The sequence below is a fragment of the Marmota flaviventris genome, chromosome 13, assembly GCF_047511675.1.
Source record: "Marmota flaviventris isolate mMarFla1 chromosome 13, mMarFla1.hap1, whole genome shotgun sequence".
Classification (NCBI taxonomy): domain Eukaryota; kingdom Metazoa; phylum Chordata; class Mammalia; order Rodentia; family Sciuridae; genus Marmota; species Marmota flaviventris.
This window is the reverse complement of record NC_092510.1, coordinates 50,403,192-50,423,988: the sequence shown is the minus strand read 5'-3', so window position 1 is coordinate 50,423,988 and position 20,797 is coordinate 50,403,192. Positions and strand designations below refer to the sequence as shown.

The following is a 20,797-nucleotide window of genomic DNA, read 5'->3' as shown; positions in this document are numbered from 1 at the left end:
ATACTCCTGACTCAGAGTGACTTAGGTGTGCAGAGTAGCGCCTGGATCATGTTTTCTTTCCTTTTTTTTTGTAATCATAAGTTTTTGACCACAATACTTTAACCAAGGTGATTTAGTACTCAGGGTAGAACCTAGGGTAAGCACTCTATATAGCACCAGCAGGGTAGCATTTGATCACTTAATCCTTGAATTCAATAAGGAAATTGTAAATTGGCAAGAGAGGTGTCTCCCCAAAATCCTGTATACAAATAATTTGCTACTGTATTCAAGAAAATGGAGCTAGGTGGGAATTCTATAAAAAACGGTTTTCCCCGGTCTATCTTTCTACATGGCTTTTTATTGTGCTTTACCGTTGAGCTGTGTATTCTCAGCCCCAACACGATGTTAATGTCTTGCTTTCAAAATTCCTTCAATTGTGGAAGGATAAATGCATTAACAATTTAGATGTAGAATCATTGATTATTTTATACAGTAATCCTATACAACTGTAGTTGTCCAAAATTTTTGTTTGTTCAAAGGATGTGGAATCAAGCATCCCTTCAAATTGTGTAATTAAAAAATCTTGTCTATGTATTTTGGCATCACAGATAAAAAATTTTCATTCTGCCATGCGCCATGGTGGACACCTGTAATTCCAATGGCTTGGGAGGCTGAGGGAGGAGGATGGCAAGTTCAAAGCCAGCCTCAGCAAAAAAGCAAGGCGCTGAGCAACTCAGTGACACCCTATTTCTAAATAAAATACAAAGTAGGGCTCAGAATGTGGCTCAGGGGTCAAGTGCTCCTGAGTTCAATTCCTGGTACTAGAGGAAAGGCTTCTTTTCTATTATGCTTTCCTGGGTTATTGTGATCTTCAAATTACTTTAGGTAGAAGATTAAGGGTAAAATTTTGAAAATTTTGATGTGTCTTAAATAACAAGGTTTTTTGTTTTCATGTTTTGGTAATTTTAAAAATGTAATGCAGATTTAATGCCTTTTTTCCTTAGGAGAAAACCCTAATTTCAGTTGTCACACCTATCTTTCCCCCTTTTTCTTTAGGCCATCCGGTGAAGAGAGAGAGACTGAGATATCTCTGAAGGATTCTACACTAGATAACTAGGTTGACATACCTGGAATATAAAGAACATTTGACAAGTTTGTAATGGTTTTCCTTTGAAATATTTAGATTGCTGAAAGTTTTAAATTTTTATAAGCATAGGTTTTGATGTCTACAACTTGTTTTGAGGGAGATAATCCCTTTATCTTTGTTTAAAAGTAACTAAACATTATTGCTATTGTACTTGTGCAGTATTAACAGCTACATTATACAGTAAATGTTGGGGGGTAATCCACTTAGAAATGTTAAAACTGCTTTTCCAGATATGGTTGTAGCATATTTTCAATTAGTGTGTGTATGTTAATGTGTAATTGGTAGTAAAACAGTTACATTTTTTAAACTGCTACTTGTATAAATCCTCTTTTCCCAAATACTGTGGGTTTTGTGCATAGTTTTTACAAATCTTGGACAGAGTGTCTTTTCACTGTGGGTTTTGTAGAAGTTGAGCATTTTTATGGTTGATAAAATGTTACTTCTATACAAGTACTCACTCCCTCCTTTTTTATCAAAAGTTAATTTTAATATCAGTCCACATTGTGCTCCATTCTGCTTTTTTGTAACAGTATCATCTGTATTCCTTTTTATCCAATTGACATCAAACTGACTTCTATGAGGTTCAACTTATGTTAAGATAATTTAGTTTTGTGGCTGGGAATTTAGTGAAGGCACATGACTTTCCTGCAGAGAACAGACTGGGCATTATATATGTATATGAATGAATCTGATTTTAGAGTTCAACCATTTAAGATCCTTTACAGGCACTAATAAATAAAACTAAAAATGTTTATTTTTGAGAAATGTCTTAAGTCACATTCATTAAGGAAGTCACAAAGTAGTATTTTTTTAATTGGGAAAAAAGTCAATCCATGATGCTTATGTGGTAAATATAAATAAATGCTATATAAAGAAACCTATTTGAAAATGTGGCTATATTAGAAGGGAATTTGTATTTTCATTTCTATATCATATATGTAACAGGGTTACAAAAAATAGAAATATTAGTTGCTCCAAGGTAGTATTTGACAAGTCTGTATTTTGATGTATATGGACTAAATCTGGAAGAACCAACGTTAACACAAAATTTAATAGTCTGTTAACTAAAGGATAGCATTTCTAAGATATTTTAAATATTAGGTCAGTTGGTGGTTTTCAATAGGTAGGTAGTAGATACATTTTGAAACTCTTATGAATATGGGAAAATGACTTAATACCAGTGTTTGTAACATGTGTTGTAAGTTTTGATCTCTTGATAATTATTTTCATCTATACAACTTGAATTATTTGGATAATTGAATTTTTGCTTTTTAGAAGTCTTACAATGGAGCTAAGACCCACTGTTTTGAGGGAACTCTGCTATTACATTATATATACACCAGTCATCTGTTTTGTCCTAACAGTTTTAACTTAGATTTATTCTAGTTGAGCCATAAGTGTCAAATGTGTAAACTTGTTTTGATTAAAGAATTTTTCTATCAAACTCCATTAGTAAATTACTTCTTTGCTGTTTTAAGAGTTTAAGGAAATAACTATTATCTGGTTATTCATCCTGTTTGGGGACACAGGGTTAACTAAATATAAGTACAAGATGATTTAAAAATAAAGGAAATATTTTTTTTTTTTGTTCTCCCTCCCCTTTTTTCCTATGACCCAAAATGATCTATAGTTTTACCAAGAAGCCACAGAATATTCAACTTCTGGAGATAATAGCAGCATTCTGATAATTTCTTTCTTCATATAAGGCTCACCTTGCTCTAACCAGTTAACCTTCTTTGAAATATTCTTTGTCATAGGTGATTCATGGATAACTGCCACTCTCAGGACTCACCAAAAAAGGTCATCAAGACCTTTAAGGCATTGGCAATATTTGGTTTAAATTCCTTAGCTAAGAGATAATTGCTAACCCCCACCCCCCAAAAAAGTATGTGTAGAATCTGAACAATACCTTTTGTGCTATTTGATCACTGGATAACATTTTGGAAGAGTAATTGATTGCTGAAGGTTTCTCAGCTGCTTGAATCAGAGAACCTGACTGGGAATTTGTATGGATAATTTGATCAGAGTATCTTAAGGCTCAGCTATTGTAGCTGTATCTAGTGAGATATAATTTTTTAAACTAAAGATGTTCCTACCCATACCCACTTACCTGGTTAAAGATGTAATGTCAGCAGGAGGTCTGCTATCTAATTCTGGATGAGAGCAAAGGCTTTTTTTTTTTCCCCCTCAATTGTTCAGTTGACCAGAGATTATTAGAAATAGATAACCCTTAAGAAATGAAGAAGCCATTAATAGGCAAAATTTTATGTTTATATTTGTCTTGTGTAATTGTCCAACACTAATGACTGATCTTTCCCCCAGTAAAACTGCAGTGTCTAATTATCCCTAAAGGAATCTGAAGCCTGAGAAAAATATTAAAAGAAATAGTTAACTGCTTTTCTGTGTAGTGATCTTTTGCATGCATCTTCTATTATATCAAAATTAAGTTCATGACATTTTCTTATTTCTTCATTGATGTATATCATAATTCATGGTGTAAAGTATGGTGTGTTTAATAGATTGAAATAAGCTTAAAGAAAGGCTGTCTTTGATTTGGGTGTTTTGTTGTTTTTAACTTGGTGGGATACTCACATGAGTAACACTGGCAAATTGTGGTATGGCCTGGTTCTTCTCAGTTTCACCAGGAAACAACAGTAGATTCTTTGGATAAGTTGAACTATCAGAATAGAATAACATTCTCAATAAGTGCTAAAATAAGTATGCATTATGATAATTAACTTGCTGGGACTTGCTGTTTTGAGAGTATGAAATGAAAATTAAAGCATATTAATGCAAGACGTGTAAGAAATGCAGTATTAAAAATAACTTTTACCTGTGGACTTCTAGGAAGTGGGTAAATCACTCATTTGTCTTAAATCTATGATTTTCCAGCAGAATTTTCTATCTGTTCAATGTTACTGGCACCACTGGATACAGGAAAGTAAAAATTTAGGCACAATGTAAGGCAGCCATGGAGGGGCCTCTTTAGTTCTCTATGCCTATGCTGATCCTCTACTGATTGAATGAGTGAATGAAAACACCTCTAGACATACCAGAAACAGGTACTTGTCATCACCATATCATTCAACTTAATATTGTATATGTGGCATATAGTCCATGAATCATACTTCACTGTCAGTCTTTGAAATAGGCTTACAGGCTTCATCAGTTTTTGATTTCTAAATGTCTTTTCTCAGCCATCCAAAGAAATGTACAATTCAGCTGAATTTAAATATAACCTAGGAGAGAGAGAGTAAAAATTATAGTGAAAATCTATTTTATAGCATTTCTTAAAGTCTTAAGAAATTGAATTTTACAATAAAAAAAGTTTCCAGAAAATATTCTAATCAGGAAACTTTAGTTTCTTTCAAGCTAGGTGTGTGGTAGACTCCTGTAATCCCAACTACTTGGGAGATTGAGGATGGAGGATCCATAGTTCAAGCTAGTAGCTTGAACCACATAGCAAAACACCACCTCAAAAACAAAAAACTTTTCCGTAAATTATAAGATTAGGAGAATGGAAGAGCTGGGTTAGAAAAGTATTCTTTCCCTCTTTTTGAGAAAACTGTTACATATTATTGAGTATTATTGCTCAATCCATTGGATCTTGATTTTTCCCTATCTCCATGGTAATACCCAATCTGCTATTTTCTTTTAAATTGACATTTTAAACCGATAACATTTGTGAATATACAAAATTTCAAGAAGTGAGGCTTTATTTTAAATACTGTGAAGATGTGTACATACTTGAGCTTTTTACATTCATTACTCATGTATCTAGGGAGATACATGAATGTCTTGTGTGCTTATTCATATCAAGATACTTAATATCACAAAAGAGACCACTGAATGACACAATAGCTATTCTTGTTTTTAACTTCTTCCTAATTTTTATTACAGATATTTAAAGGATCTTTACCTTGGAAGCCTCATGGTAGAAGGTGTAGCAATCACATTCTTCAAAGAATTTTCAAAACATTTCCACCGCTTGATGTATCATTGATTCTAGCATTAGCAAAAAATACTCAGGATACAGAATGAATAGGCAAGCATGGATTGGGAGAAAAGAATCAGAATTTGTTTATGTGACAAAAGATTAATATATTCAGAATATATGAAGTACTTCTTCAACAAGATAAAATGAGTAAAAAGCAATAAATAAATATACTCTGGAATAAATACTAAGTGAAATAATTTAGCATTTTCTAAATATTTGGACCTGTTTTTAATTAAAGGTTCCAGGATCAACATAAGGATAAGCAAGGAATTCCCCCAGTTTGTTGCCTTCTGAATCGTAGTGGAGCATTCGGAAGCAAACATCACAAAAGAAACATGGGTCCTCTGGTGCAAAACTGTCACTGTTCGTCACCCATCTGTAGTTTTTAGAAAAAGATGTATGTCATTATAAATCAAGTTTTTCATGCCTCAACATGCTATAACCTGTAAACAGAACATTCCCACTATTATCAGTCCATGCCCCTAACACTAATGCTGCTGCTTTGTAAAACTTCCTTTTAAAGGTAAGTAGAAAACTATAATAATCTCAAAATGTATACTCAAAAGTATACATTTGCCATGATACAACCTGTCCTCCAGACATGTTCTATTTCTTCTAAAAGGCAATCTTAAACACACAGACTCAATATAATTCTACATGCTGGCAAACCTCAAACTCTTTCCAGTTATATATCAAATTGTTTAGATCACAGTTATGTTATTGTGTCCCATCTGTGCTGTTCTAATTTTAATATGTGTGCTTCTGAAAACAATTCCTTTTTTAAACTGGTATATTAGTACTGTTGTTCTGAAAACACGAATGTTTTAAATTCTAAATTAGACACAAGGGAATGTGTGCATAGTGATATTCAAGTGAGATTGTTTTTGGGATTGAGAATGTTAACTGTTCACAGGATGAAAATACTACTTTCCAGTCTAATTGAAGTCTCCATTTCATGGAATGTTTGCTTTTAATATCTTGATCTGGTAAACTGATTTGTTTTTCTATTGATCCTTTAAATGCGTATTATTGGGGCTGGGGTTGTGGCTCAGTGGTAGAGCACTCGCCTAGTATGTGTGAGGCACTGGGTCAATCCTCAGCATCACATTATTTAATAAAAAGTTTTGTTAAGTATATTGTGGTTGGGAATCCAAAATAAACTTTTAAGGTACTAAATTCTTCCTATTTTGAGTAGTTTCCGAACTTTGTTTTACTTTGATCTACAGTAAGAAACACATTGTAATCTAAACATGCAGAATCACATACAGCAAAATTTTTTAAGAAACCCATATTTGGATCTCACAAAACAAACTCACTACCTGGTTTTACTAGTACTACAAATAACAAAAAGTGCAAAGTATTACTTCTAAAAGGAAAAGAAAAAAAATACACATTACTCACCTAGCTGTGTACATTTTACAAACAAAACATTTTCTGGTCCATAGCCAGTGTTTCTTGGTAAGAAGGGGATAAAGTGTTCTATCCAGACAGTCATCATAATGTACAAGCCTGTTCATTGGAAAATAAATGAAGATATTAAAGTGCAAATTTTCACTTCAAGATACTCCCAGTTTGATCATAGGGGGACCACTCTCACATCTATGTCACTACTGCTATTACAGTGCTGGCAAAGAAGTAAACTGTCATTGCAATGCAAAGGGAGAAGGGAGGAGGGGTCTGAGAGCAAGGTGTTCATTCCTATGAGACTTCCAAGTTCCCATACTAATAGGCACTGGAGCTATCAGACATAGTATCTCTTAAATATATTCTATCCTAATTCTTGATCTGCTTAACAACTTTGTTCCATTAAAAGGTGGGTACTTTAAGCAAGGCTGCTCAGTGATACTTTACCTAGATTAACTGGTTGTTATCACGTTGTCTGTGTTTATTGTTGTCTGCACTAAAAATCCAAATCTCATTCCTGGTACATAAATCAGTGGGATTTTAGTTTTAGGTGTCAGAGCTATGAAACTTAGGTTTTAAGAAACTAATCTGGGGGCTGGGGATGTATGTGGCTCAAGCGGTAGCGCGCTCGCCTGGCATGCGTGCGGCCCAGGTTCAATCCTCAGCACCACATACAAAGATGTTGTGTCCGCCAAAGACTAAAAAATAAATATTAAAAAAATTCTCTCTTTAGTTTCTTTTTCTTTTTAACGAGAGAATTTTTTAAATATTATTTAGTTTTTGGCGGACACAACATCTTTGTGTTACTAATCTGAAGTCAGTTTCTACTAATCAGCTGCGTGGCTTTGGGTAAATGCCTTAAACCATAATGGACCAATTCTCTTCCTCTGAAAACTGAAAAGAACTGCAAGGCTATCAAATTTGATTTTTCACTTGATTATTTGTTTGTTTTTGGTTAAGAAAGGATACCAATATATGAAAACTTCATCTTCAAAAAAATGATTAAACCATAAAGACTGTGGAATGGCATTAAATGGTTAAATCAACCTATAAGATGAAAATGACCTGAATTATTAACTGCCTTTCCTTAGCACTGAGACAGATAATTGTTTCTTTTGTTGACCAATTCATCAACAAGTTCCCTTGAGTTTAAGTGCCATGTTTTATTCTACAGCCTTGGAATGACACTGGTTACAGCAGTCAGTATGCCCACACCTTCAGAGAACAGTGGGTGTGATCTTCCATCTTTTTCCGTTTTATTGGTGGTGCTGGGATTGAACCCAGCTTCAGACATGCTAGTTAATCTGGTTTACCACAGAGCCAGGCTTCCTCAACCCCTTTCCATCTTATTTTGTCATAAGGCAAGCACATTCCTCCTCCTTTGAATGGAAGAGTAGGCTTATATATTACCAAAGACAAATACACCATAATTAGTTTTAAAGGTCAGATTTCAAATAAATCTGAAGTTAACTCTCCTGGATCTTGCCTCACCCACTAGGGAAAATTTCTTCCATTCTTAATTTAATCCACCTAAGTCATACAATTAAAGATGGATGCACTATATTTTTATGTGGTGCTGAGGATTGAACCCAGTGCCTCACACATGTGAGGCAAGCGCTCTACCTCTGAGCTCTACCCCAGCCCCACAATTTACTCTCTTCTTGTTTTTGGGGGGGAGGGTGGGGGGACATGGGGGTTGAACTCAGGGGCACTTGGCCACTGAGCACATCTCCAGCCTATTTGGTATTTTACTTAGAGACAGGGCTTATTGAGTTGCTCAGAGCCTCGCTGTTGCTGAGTCTGGCTTTGAACTTGCGATCCTCCTGCCTCAGCCTCTGAGCTACTGAGATTACAGGCATGTGCTACTGTGCCCAGTTTACAATTTCACTTATTGTGTAACATTTTGTTTTCTAACTACTAAGTTTCTCATGTTTCCATTTGTTTAACTTGCAATGTACATGTCTCTAATTCAGTTCTCTATTTTCTGACTTAATAGGAACAACGTATCAGGGTTAAACAACAAAAGGAAGTTCTTTGGGTCTATTTTCTTCTCACACATGTCTCTTCAGTTCTCCAAGCATCCGGCTGCAGTCTCTGGATCTATCATGTTGGATTTCACTTTTCCATTAGAATAAATAATTCTCTTTAGGCCTTACCACACATCTTACATCTTTATCAAGACAATTTGTGAAGTACTTTCAGTGGTAGCTTCCTAAGAATGATTAATAAGGATATAAAATTTTAGAGACTGATCACTAAGACCTGAAAACAGAAAAAGGGACTTTCTAGAAGCATCAGTTCCTATTATTTATATAATAAAAACAGGTATATCTGTTCCATGAAAAACTTAGTCTCAGAATGAATCAAAGCAGCAGTAAAGCAGGACTTTACTGCTTCTGCCTCAGCCTCGGAGTTGTTAAGATTACAGGCATGTACCACCATGCCCAGCTTCTGTTTTCTGTTTTTGATACTGGGAATTGAACCCAGCTTCACATGGGGCACTGACAGAGCTTACATCCCAGCTCCTTTTATTTTGGATTTTTAGAGTCTCTTAAGTAGCTGAGACTGGACTTGAACTTGCAATCCATCCTCCTGTCTCAGTCTCCCAAATCGCTAGAATTTCAGGCATATGCCTATACCCAGCTCCAATTCTCTTCTTTTAAAAGACAAAAAACTTTAGAATTAGGGTTGGGAGTGTAGTTCAGTGATACAGCACTTGCCTAGGATGCATGAGGTCTCGGGTTTGATTCCCCAGCACCACAGAGGGAAAAATGAAAAATAGAAACCTAGGAATATCCACATAGTAGCAACATGTATAAAGCAAAGGGCCTACATGATATACAGAATGAATATACAAATGGAGAAACTTTTAAAAGAATTTACAGATTTTTAAACTAGTAATAAGTATCTCTTGAAGATGCAAATGGACACACAGAATTGGTCACTACATGGAAAACAAGACATTTTTTGCTGCTCCCAAACCAAGCTGCAGTGATGATTCCTTTTATTAAAAAAAAAGAAAGGAAAAACTACTTGTGCGTTTATAGTGAGAAATAAAGAGAAGAAAATTGAATAACAAAATGTGCCGCCACTTACCTTATGTCTGTAATGACAACAACATGTTCACAGTCTCCCTGGTGACAATATAAGTAAGGAAAACCCAGCTTAATATTCAGGTCATTGAAGGTAAAATCTTCCATTCTAGCTGTCTGAAACTTTCCATATCCTCTATCATGGGACTCTGACCACTCAATGATAGTTCTGAGGGAAGAAAAAAATGCCAGAATCTATCACTGCTCCACAGAAATTAGGAAAGGATTAGTGGCAGCTGAATTTCACATCAGCTGGCTCATCCAATTAACTGGACAGATGCCACCTTGACAGGAAGACCATATCAGTATATACATTCTGGAATCAGACACAATGAATTTTCTTCATCTGTTAGTATCAGTTCTCAAAGTGTGGTCCCTGAGGTCAAAATCATACTAAGCCTTATCTCTCATCCTCTCACAACCAACCAATTTATTGGAGGCTGGGTGATGCTTATCACTTCAGCTTGAAATGCAAAATACATAACAATGCTACTCTTCTCATTTTATTTTGGACAATGTATTTTTCACAAAAATGTAAATGTAACAAGATTAACTATCTTAAATATTTCTTAGTTTCACAATTTCTAATACAATAGATACAACTATAACCCATAAGTTCTTTGGGAACCTCAACTTTTTACCCCATCAAGGGGAGCTAAGACCAAGGGGAGCTAAGACCAAGTTTGAGAACTGCTGCACTAGAATATATACTGAGGCCAAGTACAGTGGTACACATGTGTAATCTCAGTTACTAGGAAGGCTGAAGCAGACTACAAGTTTGAGGCTGGCCTCAGCAACTTAGTGAGACCGTCTCAAAATAAAAAGGGCTAAGAACACGTCTTAGTGGTACAGCACCCTGGGTTTGATCTCCAGTACCACAAAAATGTGGGAAGTGTGGGGGCTATAAAGCAAGCATTTATATTAACTGCTCAGAAAAAATACAAATGTAGGGTCTTACTATGAGAACACTGATAATGGAAGTATGGTCTAATTAAAATGGTATTAGAGGTGGGCTAGGGCTATGGGTCAGTGGTAGAGCACTCATCTTGCATGTGTGAGGCCCTGGGTTTAATCCTCAGCACCACACAAAGATGCATAAAATAAAGGTATTGTGTCCATTGACAACAAAAAATATATATATTTTAAAAAATAAATAAATAAAATGGTACTAGAGGTAAATTTTTATGTTAAATACCAAAACACCATTATATATTCATTCACCTAGGGCAAACAACAGTATCTTCTGAACAAGCAGAAGAAAGAGTTTAAACATAAAGACTGGAGACTAATAAAATCTTAGTCTTGGACCTAATTTTTTTTAGATATGTGTAATTTCAATATGAAATTTATAAAATTCCTTGGCAAAGATCCTTAATGGACTAATAATAGGATTTGTGGAGCTATCTGTTTTTAGAAGTAGAAAAAGGAAAGGACTTAGAGAAAATTTTTGTAAACTATACCTGCTCAAATCTCTGCATTCTGGGTATCTTTTATCATTGTAGAATGTTCCCTCAAAATAGAAGAAGGCTGATTTGTATAGGTCCTACAAGAAAACAAATGGTATTGAGAGAAAGCCTACTCTTAATTATGGAATTGATCTAAGTATGTAGAATTTATATAGCATAAGATAACATATATTAAAGCAACTTCTGGAAACTCAGGTCATACATTTGTCTAAAATTTAATGGGAACCTACTATGCAAAAAGTATTACATTAGTTTTCAAGGCTTTTTCAATTTTACCCTATTGCTAGAGGTGGTTTTTCTTTTTTCTTTTGGTACCAGGGACTGGACGGGTACTGAAACATTAAGCTACATCCCCAGCCCTTTTTATTCTTGATTTTGAGACGCAGTCTTGCTACGTTACTTAGGGCCTCACTAAGTTGTTAAGGCTGGCTTTGAACTTGCTATCTTCTTGCCTCCACCTCCAGAGTTGCTGAAATTTCTATTCTTAAAATAATCTTTCCTTGGGTACCATAGTAGTAGGCACAGTAGTGGGATCTGAACTTTTTACAGTTAACTTTCTTTCTTTTTTTTTTTTTTGTCATCAGCAGTTTTATTTATTTAGTTTAGCATATGCTAGAATACATAACCTCATGCCATTTCTTATCATAAGTAGTCTTTTACATAATTAATTTGTGCCTAACATTTTATATAACAAAAGAAAAAATGAATCTGTAAATTATCAGAAAAGAGCATAGGTATAGGAAAATAATACATTTTTATATAAATTATAAAGGACAGTTACAATGGAAATCCACTAATTTCCTCTCTCAGTTTTATCAAATAAAGTCAACACACATTATTCTGTGAGCTGCTAAGAATGTACAAACACTGTGGCCCTTTCGAAAGAGAGTAGTCAAAGAGGGAACGTTATCTTGATATACCCTGTTCTCAGTTCTTAACTGGAGTTGAGCTTCCTTTCATAGTCTTCTTTAGGTGGTGATAATTTGGCAAGATTTTCATCAAGAAATCCAGTTGTAGAGTCTGGGGCTGTGGTCGCTCAGTTTGCACCCGACGAAGGCAGTCTGCACCATAGATCACTGTATTCTCAGGGATGACTTCAAAAGTATTTAGGTTGCAACAAGCCCCAATGATGCAACCACTTGTCAATATTACATTTCTGCCTACATATGCTTTTGATTCAATGACATTGTTATCCCCCATTTTCATGGCTTGGGAATAACAGCCAACTTCAAACACATTGTTGGTGCCAATGATCATAGGTTTGGGTTCTGGATCTTCAGTGTCAGGAGTGATATTATCTGGATGAGCATTTATGATGAGGGCCTGTTCTTCTATCAGGTTACCTTCACCAATCACTATTGGCCCAGCTTCAGCAATAATTCGTGCTTTGGGGTGAATCACCGTCCTTGGTCCTCTTTTGAGTCTTCTCCGCCATTGTACGGGCCTGATCTACAGCTGGAGCTCTACAGTTAACTTTCAATCTATCAGACTTTCCATCAATCAATCTTCACTGCATAACAGAATCAGAAAAACATCAAAGACCAAGTCTCACCTCAGACTCATTAAATGAGCACCTCTAAATATGAGGCCCAGGTCATAAGTATTTCTCCAAACCTCTCTAGGAAAAATATGCAACCAGAGCTAAGAATCATTTTATTAGATTTGTCCTTTACCAATATGTAGAAACAGACCCCTGGCTGAGCATCAGAGAATCTGAATTATTTTCCTTAACCCACCACTTAGTAACTTACTATCTTTGTGATTCTAGGTACATAATAATCTTTCTTCAGACTTCAGTTTCTTCACCTATAAAGTGAGAATAATATTATTTCCTAGAGTATTTTACAAGGACTGCAGTGAGAATCAAAAGCAAGAATTTAAGTTTCAGATATTAAAATAATTTTAACCTAATCCTATAACTTCTTTTCTTTGTAGCTCTGATTTTTCCTTCTTAATAATCTTTATTTCCCCATTTGTAAATCATCTTACATTGGCAACAGACACAACTGGTTGTGCTGTTTCACCTTGGATAGGTCACTAAATCTCACTGACCCTGTTTCCTCTAAAGTAAAAGCCATCACATTCTTCACAGGTTGTTGTGGAGATAAAAAGATATAATGTATTTAATACCATATTTGTCTGCTACAACAAAATCTATCACTTAGTATACTTGTAGAAATCTCAAAGTGGGGAAGCGAGGGTCGAAAAAGTTCTGACAGAATAACTTGTTTTATTTTGGAAGCAAAGTGTAATGAGGGTCCATTTCATGCTTTGAACATAACCCTTGCTGCTTTGCCACTGCAGCTTATTTTAAAACTGACATTTTCCCCCACTTCTTTTCTTCCCTTGCTCCCTCACTAACCCTGGTGGAAAGCAAGCTTACCCTTTTTCCTGTTCTAGGCCAAGTTATCTGTTCTTAAACACACACACACACACACACACACACACACCACAGGAATAAAGTAATTCAGACTTCAGGAAGGTGCCAGAAAACTGAAGATATGGCTATCTTGAAAGTCTACAAATGAATCATGATCTCTGACAAGTCACAGCTGAAATGTAGCCTTTAAATCACCTCTAAAAGTCCTCTGGTTTCCCCTGAGAGTCAAAATCACAGTCTCTGAGACAGAAGTCCCTGTATTTGTCCTTTGTTAGCAACACAATAACACTTTTTCCTTTTTCTCAAAACCTTGTTCTCATTATTGGATTGGCATTTGGGAAAAAGGATGGAGCTTTTGGTAATAAGTTTGGTGTATATAAAACTTTTGATCATTACAAAATACTTATAGAGAAGTAATTCTTATGTAATTTAAACAACTTAAAGCCTACCGACATAATTAATTACAAAGCACACACCTATAATCCCAGCTACACGAAAGGCTCTGGATCACAAATTCAAGGCTAGCCTATGCAAATTAGTGAGTACCTGTCTCAAAAAATTTTAAAAGGGCTGGGATAGCTCTTTGTTAAAGTGCTTACATAGCATGCATGAGGCCCTGAGGAAGGGGGGCTGGGGGACGTAAACACACAGGTTGTTGTTAATCTAGTGTAACCTAAGTTTGTAGTTACTGTTTTCATTTACAAATTAACTATCACTAGTATGGTCATCTGACATTTTTTTTTTTTTTTTTTTAGAATTTTAATATTTGTTTTTTAATTTTTGGCAGACACAACATCTTTGTTTGTATGTAGTGCTGAGGATCGAACCCGGGCCGCACGCATGCCAGACGAGCGCGCTACCACTTGAGCCACATCCCCAGCCCAAGATAATTTCTTGTGTGTAATTTTAGGCTATTTACTAGTAATTTACTTGCTCAAAAACATTCAAATCAGCTACATTAGAATTTCAGAGATATTCTTGTAATCTGCTGTGAGGAAAATGATCTTGGAAAAGAAGTGCTGAAGAAGCACGGTTATAGATTTTTTTTAAAAAAACATACTTTTTAATTGTAGATGAACACAATACCTTTATTTATTTATTTTTTACGTGGTGCTGAGGATCAAACCCAGTGCCTAACATGTGCTAGCCCAGCATTCTACTGGGCTTAGTGTCAAGACACTAAGCCACAATCTCCAGCCCTAGATTTTTTTTTTTAACTTGAGGGCTGGGGCTGTGGGTCAGTGGTAGTGCTCGCATAGCATGCGTGAGGCACTGGGTTTAATCCTCAGCACAACATAAAAACAAAATAATAAAGATATTGTGTCCACCTACAACTAAAAATAATTTTTTTTTTTAAAGATTGACTGATCGGGGCTGAGATTGTGGCTCAGTGGTAGAGCGCTTGCCTAGCACAGGCGGGACCTGGGTTCGAGCCTCAGCACCACATAAAAATAAAAGCCATTGTGTTGTGTCCATCTACACCTAAAAAAAAAAATATATTAAAAAAAAGATTGACTAATCTATGCAAAGTAGAAATGGTAAATAGATTAGACATTAAAACATGAGGAACCATTAAAAAAACTTATTAAAAAACTTTTTTTTTTTGGTACTGGGGAATCAAATGCAGTGCTGCTTTACCACTAAACTACATCTCCATCCCTTTTTATTTTGAGACAGTTGCCAGGTTGGCCTCAAATTTGTGATCCTACTGCCTCAAACCTCCCATGTTGCTGGGATTGTAGCTGTGTACCACTGTGCCTGGCTACTGGCAGTGATGTTTATTTTAAAAACCTACTCTATTCTTGAACTATTATGGACCAAAACCAAATAGCAAAGCACATTACATTTTAAGGCTTTAAAAGAGATTAATGACATTGACCAAACTCTCCCAGTCCTGTCATATGAAATTTATTTTAAAATATTTATTGGCTAGGGGCTGAAGTTGTAGCTCAGTGGCAGAGCGCTTGCCTAGAGTATATGTGAGGCACTGGGTTCAATTCCCAACACCACATATAAATAAATAAATAAACAAAATAAAGGTCCATCAACAACTAAAAAAATGTAAAAAAAAAAAAAAAAAAAATTTAGGGCTGGGGTTGTGGTTCAGTGGCAATGTGCTTAAATAGCATGTGTGAGGAACTGGGTTCAATCCTCAGCACCACATTAAAAAAAAAAAAGGTATTTTGTGTCCATCTACAACTAAGAATAAAAAATAAAAAAATTTATTGGTTGGAATAAAAATTCTTATTTCCTCAGTCATAAAAGCTATAGCTTCCTAATTTGTTCCACCGTTGCCAATGAAATATATGCCAAATATATCCCTGTCCCTGACAGCATGAGAACTCCATTATTTTCGAAGTTTTTAGGTATTATGATACCATACGGTGAATACATGAAATAATTTTGTCAAGACACCGAGAAATACTGAAGGTGGGTAATGGGTACATAAGAGTTCTTTATACTATTCTCTTTCTTGTTGGTTTGTTTGAAATTTTCCAACAAAAACCTTAAAAAAAAATTCCATAAAATACAAAGGCTCCAATCAACGAAATAAAAATCTTTCCAAGGCTAAAAGATAACATTAGCAAAATCTAATTTATATGCATTTGCCTTTCTAAAATATAGCTGAAGAACCAGAAGTAAACAAGATAGGTCTCTGAATAGATTCCAGGAAGTCCATGCACTAGAAGCCTCTGAAGTATTTTATTCATCACTGCTTAAGATTTCACTCATGGATTAAGTAAACAAAAGAGGAGAGAAAGACATCTAAAACCAGGTACAATGCCAGCCACATAGCAAAGAAGAAAGAACATGGGCCTCTCAAGAGGAAATGACAGGGATCTGAATTCAGCCTCCATTGCTGCTTATTGAACTACGGCAACTCCTAACAGTATCTGAACTCTTCCTTACCTGTAAAATAGTGGTAGTTCTCATATACTTAGCTCAATAAAAGAAGGTATTATCTTACCAGATGGAAGAGGCAGAAACAATACTACAGTAGATGTGTAAATATTTTGAAATGGTACCATGCGTCATTTAGCCCCTGCTTAGAAAACAAGGCATTAGCATCAATGTACACACTATAAATTAACTAAACCTGATTGAAAACAATCTCCATGGTTTCATGGAGGTTAAAACTGATTCCCAAATCCGACTCAAACTACTCAGTGTATTGATGACAAGGTTGCAATGACAAGGGTGAATTCAGATTTTTCTTGTTAAATTGATTTTATCACTTTGTGTGGGGGAAGATTAAGAAACTTTGCAGAAGATTGCTGTTTGCTTCTCCTTTGAAGAAAAAATAAATCTCATATTTCCTGCTTTGTAGAGTCTTGAAATTCCTCTTATTTCTCATCATAATCATCTTCAAAAGCACTGAACCTGGCAGCTCTGAAGAATCTAATTATCTTTTTTTATAATTTTTTTTAAAATTTATTTTTTAGTTGTAGTTGGACACAATACCTTTATTTTATTTATATGTGGTGCTGAGGATCGAACCCAGGGTCCTGCACGTGTGAGGCAAGTGCTCTACTGCTGAGCTACAACCCCAGCCCCAGAACCTAAATATCTTAAAAAATCATTTTCAATATAACTCAAAAATATTTTAAGTTTTTAATCTGTATGTAAGATATGATGATAGTCTCCATGTCAATCACTGAAAAGACTAGAAGACAGCCAGCCTGTGGGCCAGACAGACACACATCAAACAGCATCAGTATATTGTAATATGAGCATGGAATAAATCAAAAGGTGCTAGAGAGGCAAAGAGAAGACAGTCAAGAAAAACTGCATAGTAAGTGAATTTTGAGCTGGATTTGGAAATATGAGTATGAACTCACCAGATGCATGGAGGTGTTGAAATACCCAGAGGCATGACAAAGTATGGGATGCATTAGGAAGACACACAAATTCAATGTGCTGAATGAAGCCCAAGATATAGAGATAGGAAGTATGAAAGGAGTTAATTTGGGAATCACTATTATAAAAGGCCTTATATGTCAAACTAAGAAGAGATAAAAATTGATGTAACTGGTGGAAAAGGAAACGGCAAACAGGAGATTGTATTGGTTCTTGTCCAAACTCTATCTCCATCTTTACTGTTCTAAATCCCTCTTTACATTTCTACAGAAGAGATTCTTTCTCCTACAGTGGGTCAGTTAGGCCTGGGGTTGTAATAGGTAACAGAATTAATTCAGCTCTATGCTGAAACACAGAAGAATCTTGCTTAGATGAGCAATGAAAATTCTGAGGATAGCCAGCTTGTCAACTCTGCTCCTTTTAGAGGGGTATCCAAGGTTTCTCTGTCCTGTGGAGAACACCACAGGACAAACACTAGCAAGGACCAACTCCATCTATCATCTCCCTGATTGGTGTTAGTCACTGTACTAACAGGCCCTTTTACACTCCGAGAAATGTGAAGAAGGGGAGCAATTATTGAGGCTTTCAGGCATTTTATGCTAAGGGTAGTTATGACAGATTTAAACTCCCAGAGTTTGAAACAAGAGGGAGTGAACAGCAAAGTCAAATGCAACAGTGAGGCTGGGTAGCTTAGCGGTAGACCACCTGCTGAGCATGCCCCAGCATCAAAAAAAAGCACTAATTGGTCAAATAACTGTGTGGTCAAGAGCAGGAGTGTTCTTAGAATAGATGAGAAATGAGGAAGTCAAGATAAGAATATCACTTCTATGAAAAAGTTCTGATGATGTAGAGAAGGAAAAGGCAGGTCAGCAGCTTGATGGAATCACACAGAAGGAAGCACTGACTAGAATACTGATGAACCTGCCAGAGTAACCACTATTTCCTTAGTTTACTGTTGGTTTTTTGTGGGGAGGAGCAGGAAATCACCTTACTTTGCTGATGTGCTCAGGAGCTTGGTCAGGAGTGTTGCTGAACTCTCCACCAATCTGGAGGTCACTGACACAGCAAATCGAATCCCTCAGTTCAGTAAGCTTTTGACTGCCCAGGACCTGCATCGTCTGGTATGGTTTGTGTTCTTTGTGCTAAAAGTCAAACAGTAAATAAGTAAATGTCCACTTATAGTAAAAGTATTTAAACCAGAAATCCTGTTATAAACAGACCTAAATGAAGTTACTGATTTTCTTAATCCTTGTAACTTGGTGTTCTGTTTTCTCAGACTGTGAATTTGTCTGAAAACTTCCATGAATTATATCACCAAACTAATGGTAAAAGTTGTTTACAACTCCCCTGTGGCCCACAGCCCATATTCTAAAACCACCTCCTTTGTCTAACCCTCAAACCCAGCCAGTATTTCCCTGGTGCTCTGTCAGCTTAAATTAACCAGGGTCAGGCAGCTGATGACAAGGGCCAGCCTTATGTCCCCAACTCACTGCAATTACTGAAACCACAGAGTCCTAAATATTTTCCCTGCCCTACCTGGCTGCTGCTGTAGAAACTCCTGCAGGTTGTGCTCTAGGTCTCCCCTCTCCTTACTGCCCTCTGTAGCCCTGTGTGGTGCGCCCTCTCTCAGGAAATTTAAGTAATAAACATCTTTCTATGGCTTTAATCTCTTTCTCAATCACCTCCACAAATTAAAATCCCATGAGTACAATTGAAATACCTGGCCACAGAATTCTTCTAGTTTAAGTGTATGATCAAGATGCCACTAAGCTGATCCAAGGATTAAGAGCCTACAGAATGTAACTTTATCTGCCACATCTATCAGCTTCGTCTTTGAAATTTTCCTACAGGTTGTATCACTGAAGTCAAGCACTCAGGTTATAAACCCAAAAGTTTCATTTTTTTAAATGGTAATTTGAGATACTAATCAAACAAGGTAATTAGTATTAAGTACACTGCAGACACTTCATAAAAGCCTGTTTATTTATAAGTACAATCTATGCATAGCAATATTTCTCTCTCTCTCTCTTTTGTTTTTTTTTTTTTTGGTACAGGTGATTGAACCCAGGTCACTTGATCACTAAACTAAATGCCCAGTCCTTTTGATTTTGAGATAGGATCTCACTAAGTTGCTGAAATTGGCCTTTAATCTGTGATACTCCTGCACTGGCCTCTCAAGTCACTATGACTACAGGCACGAGCCATCATGGACAGCTGAACGGTAATATTTCAATCAGAGCGTAGGACACATTTGAGGAATCAAGAATATGTACTCATGCCAGATATAACATACCTGTATGTAATATCAGCTACTTAGAGATTGAGGTAGTAAGATCACAAGTTCAAGACCTGCCTGGGCAACTTAGCAAGACCCTGCCTCAAAATAAAAAGGGCTGGGATGACACTGAGTGGTAGAGCACCATTTCATTCCCCAGAACCAAAAAAAGAGAAGAAAAAAAAAATAATTCACTGAGGCCAGGCACCGTGGTGGCACATGCCTCTAATCCCAGAGGCTTGGGCTGGAACAGGAGGATGGCAAGTTCAAAGCCAGCCTCAGCAACGATGAGGTGCTAGTCAACTCAGTGACACCCTGTCTCTAAATAAAATACAAAATAGGGCTGGGGATGTGGCATAGTGGTTGAGTGCCTCTGAGTTCAATCCTCGTTAGCAGGAAAAAGGGGGAAAAAAAAAAGGAAAATAAAATTAACTGAGTAGGTACATATATATATATAATGGAATATTACTCAGCCATAAAGAATAATGAAATTATGACACTTGCCAGTAAATGAATGGATTGTAGACTATCATGCTAAGTGAAATGAACCAATCTTGCCAATCCTAAAAAACCAAAGGTCAGGGCTGGGGATGTGGCTCAAGCGGTAGTGCGCTCGCCTGGCATGCATGGAGCACTGGGTTCCATCCTCAGCACCACATACAAATAAAATAAAGATGTTGTGTCCACCGAAAAACTAAAAAATAAATATTAAAAAAAAACAAAGGCAAAAATGTTTTGATATGTGGATGCTAACACACAAGGTGGGGTGGGGTGGGTAGGGAAGAACAGAAGTACTTTGGATTAGACAAAGGGAATGAAGGGAAGGGAGGGGTGGTGGGAACAGAATGAACTGGACATTACTTTCCTATGTTCATATATGAATACTCGACCCATGTAACTCCACATTATGTACAACCGCAAGGAAAGTTGTACTGCATGTATTTATAATACGTCAAAATACAATCTATTGTCATGGATAGCTAAAAAGAACAAATAAAAAACAAACAAAAGAATTGAATTAAGAACCACTGTGGGGGCTGGGGATGTGGCTCAAGCGGTAACACGCTCGCCTGGCATGCGTGTGGCCCGGGTTCGATCCTCAGCACCATATACAAACAAAGATGTTGTGTCTGCCAAAAACTAAAAAAAAATAAAAAATAAATACTAAAAAATTCTCTCTCTCTCTCTCTTTAAAAAAA

General features: G+C 36.2%; 2 protein-coding genes and 1 pseudogene across 3 annotated transcripts in view; 1 reads left to right on the top strand and 2 right to left on the bottom strand.

Annotated features, from left to right (window-relative positions):
* Psip1 (PC4 and SRSF1 interacting protein 1) overlaps window positions 1-2,570 on the top strand; it is a 46,232-nt gene extending 43,662 nt beyond the window's left edge. The window contains exon 16 of the mRNA XM_027950574.2: window positions 1,036-2,570. Coding sequence (XP_027806375.1) covers window positions 1,036-1,096 — 61 coding nt within the window. The 3' untranslated portion in view covers window positions 1,097-2,570. The remainder of the gene's footprint in view (window positions 1-1,035) is intronic.
* A 2,750-nt stretch (window positions 2,571-5,320) lies between these two features.
* Window positions 5,321-20,797, bottom strand: part of Snapc3 (small nuclear RNA activating complex polypeptide 3) — a 30,917-nt gene continuing 15,440 nt past the window's right edge. Inside the window, exons 5-9 of one of the 2 annotated variants that reach the window (XM_027950577.2) lie at window positions 18,316-18,465; window positions 11,080-11,162; window positions 9,624-9,788; window positions 6,525-6,632; window positions 5,321-5,499 (exon numbers count right to left, since the gene is read on the bottom strand). In XM_027950577.2, the coding sequence (XP_027806378.2) occupies window positions 5,352-5,499; window positions 6,525-6,632; window positions 9,624-9,788; window positions 11,080-11,162; window positions 18,316-18,465 (654 nt within the window). In that variant the 3' untranslated portion in view covers window positions 5,321-5,351. Of the gene's footprint in view, window positions 5,500-6,524; window positions 6,633-9,623; window positions 9,789-11,079; window positions 11,163-18,310; window positions 18,466-20,797 lie in introns of both variants that reach the window. The other variant, XM_027950578.2, reaches the window with a different exon arrangement.
* Window positions 11,682-13,920, bottom strand: LOC114104446 (dynactin subunit 6 pseudogene; annotated as a pseudogene).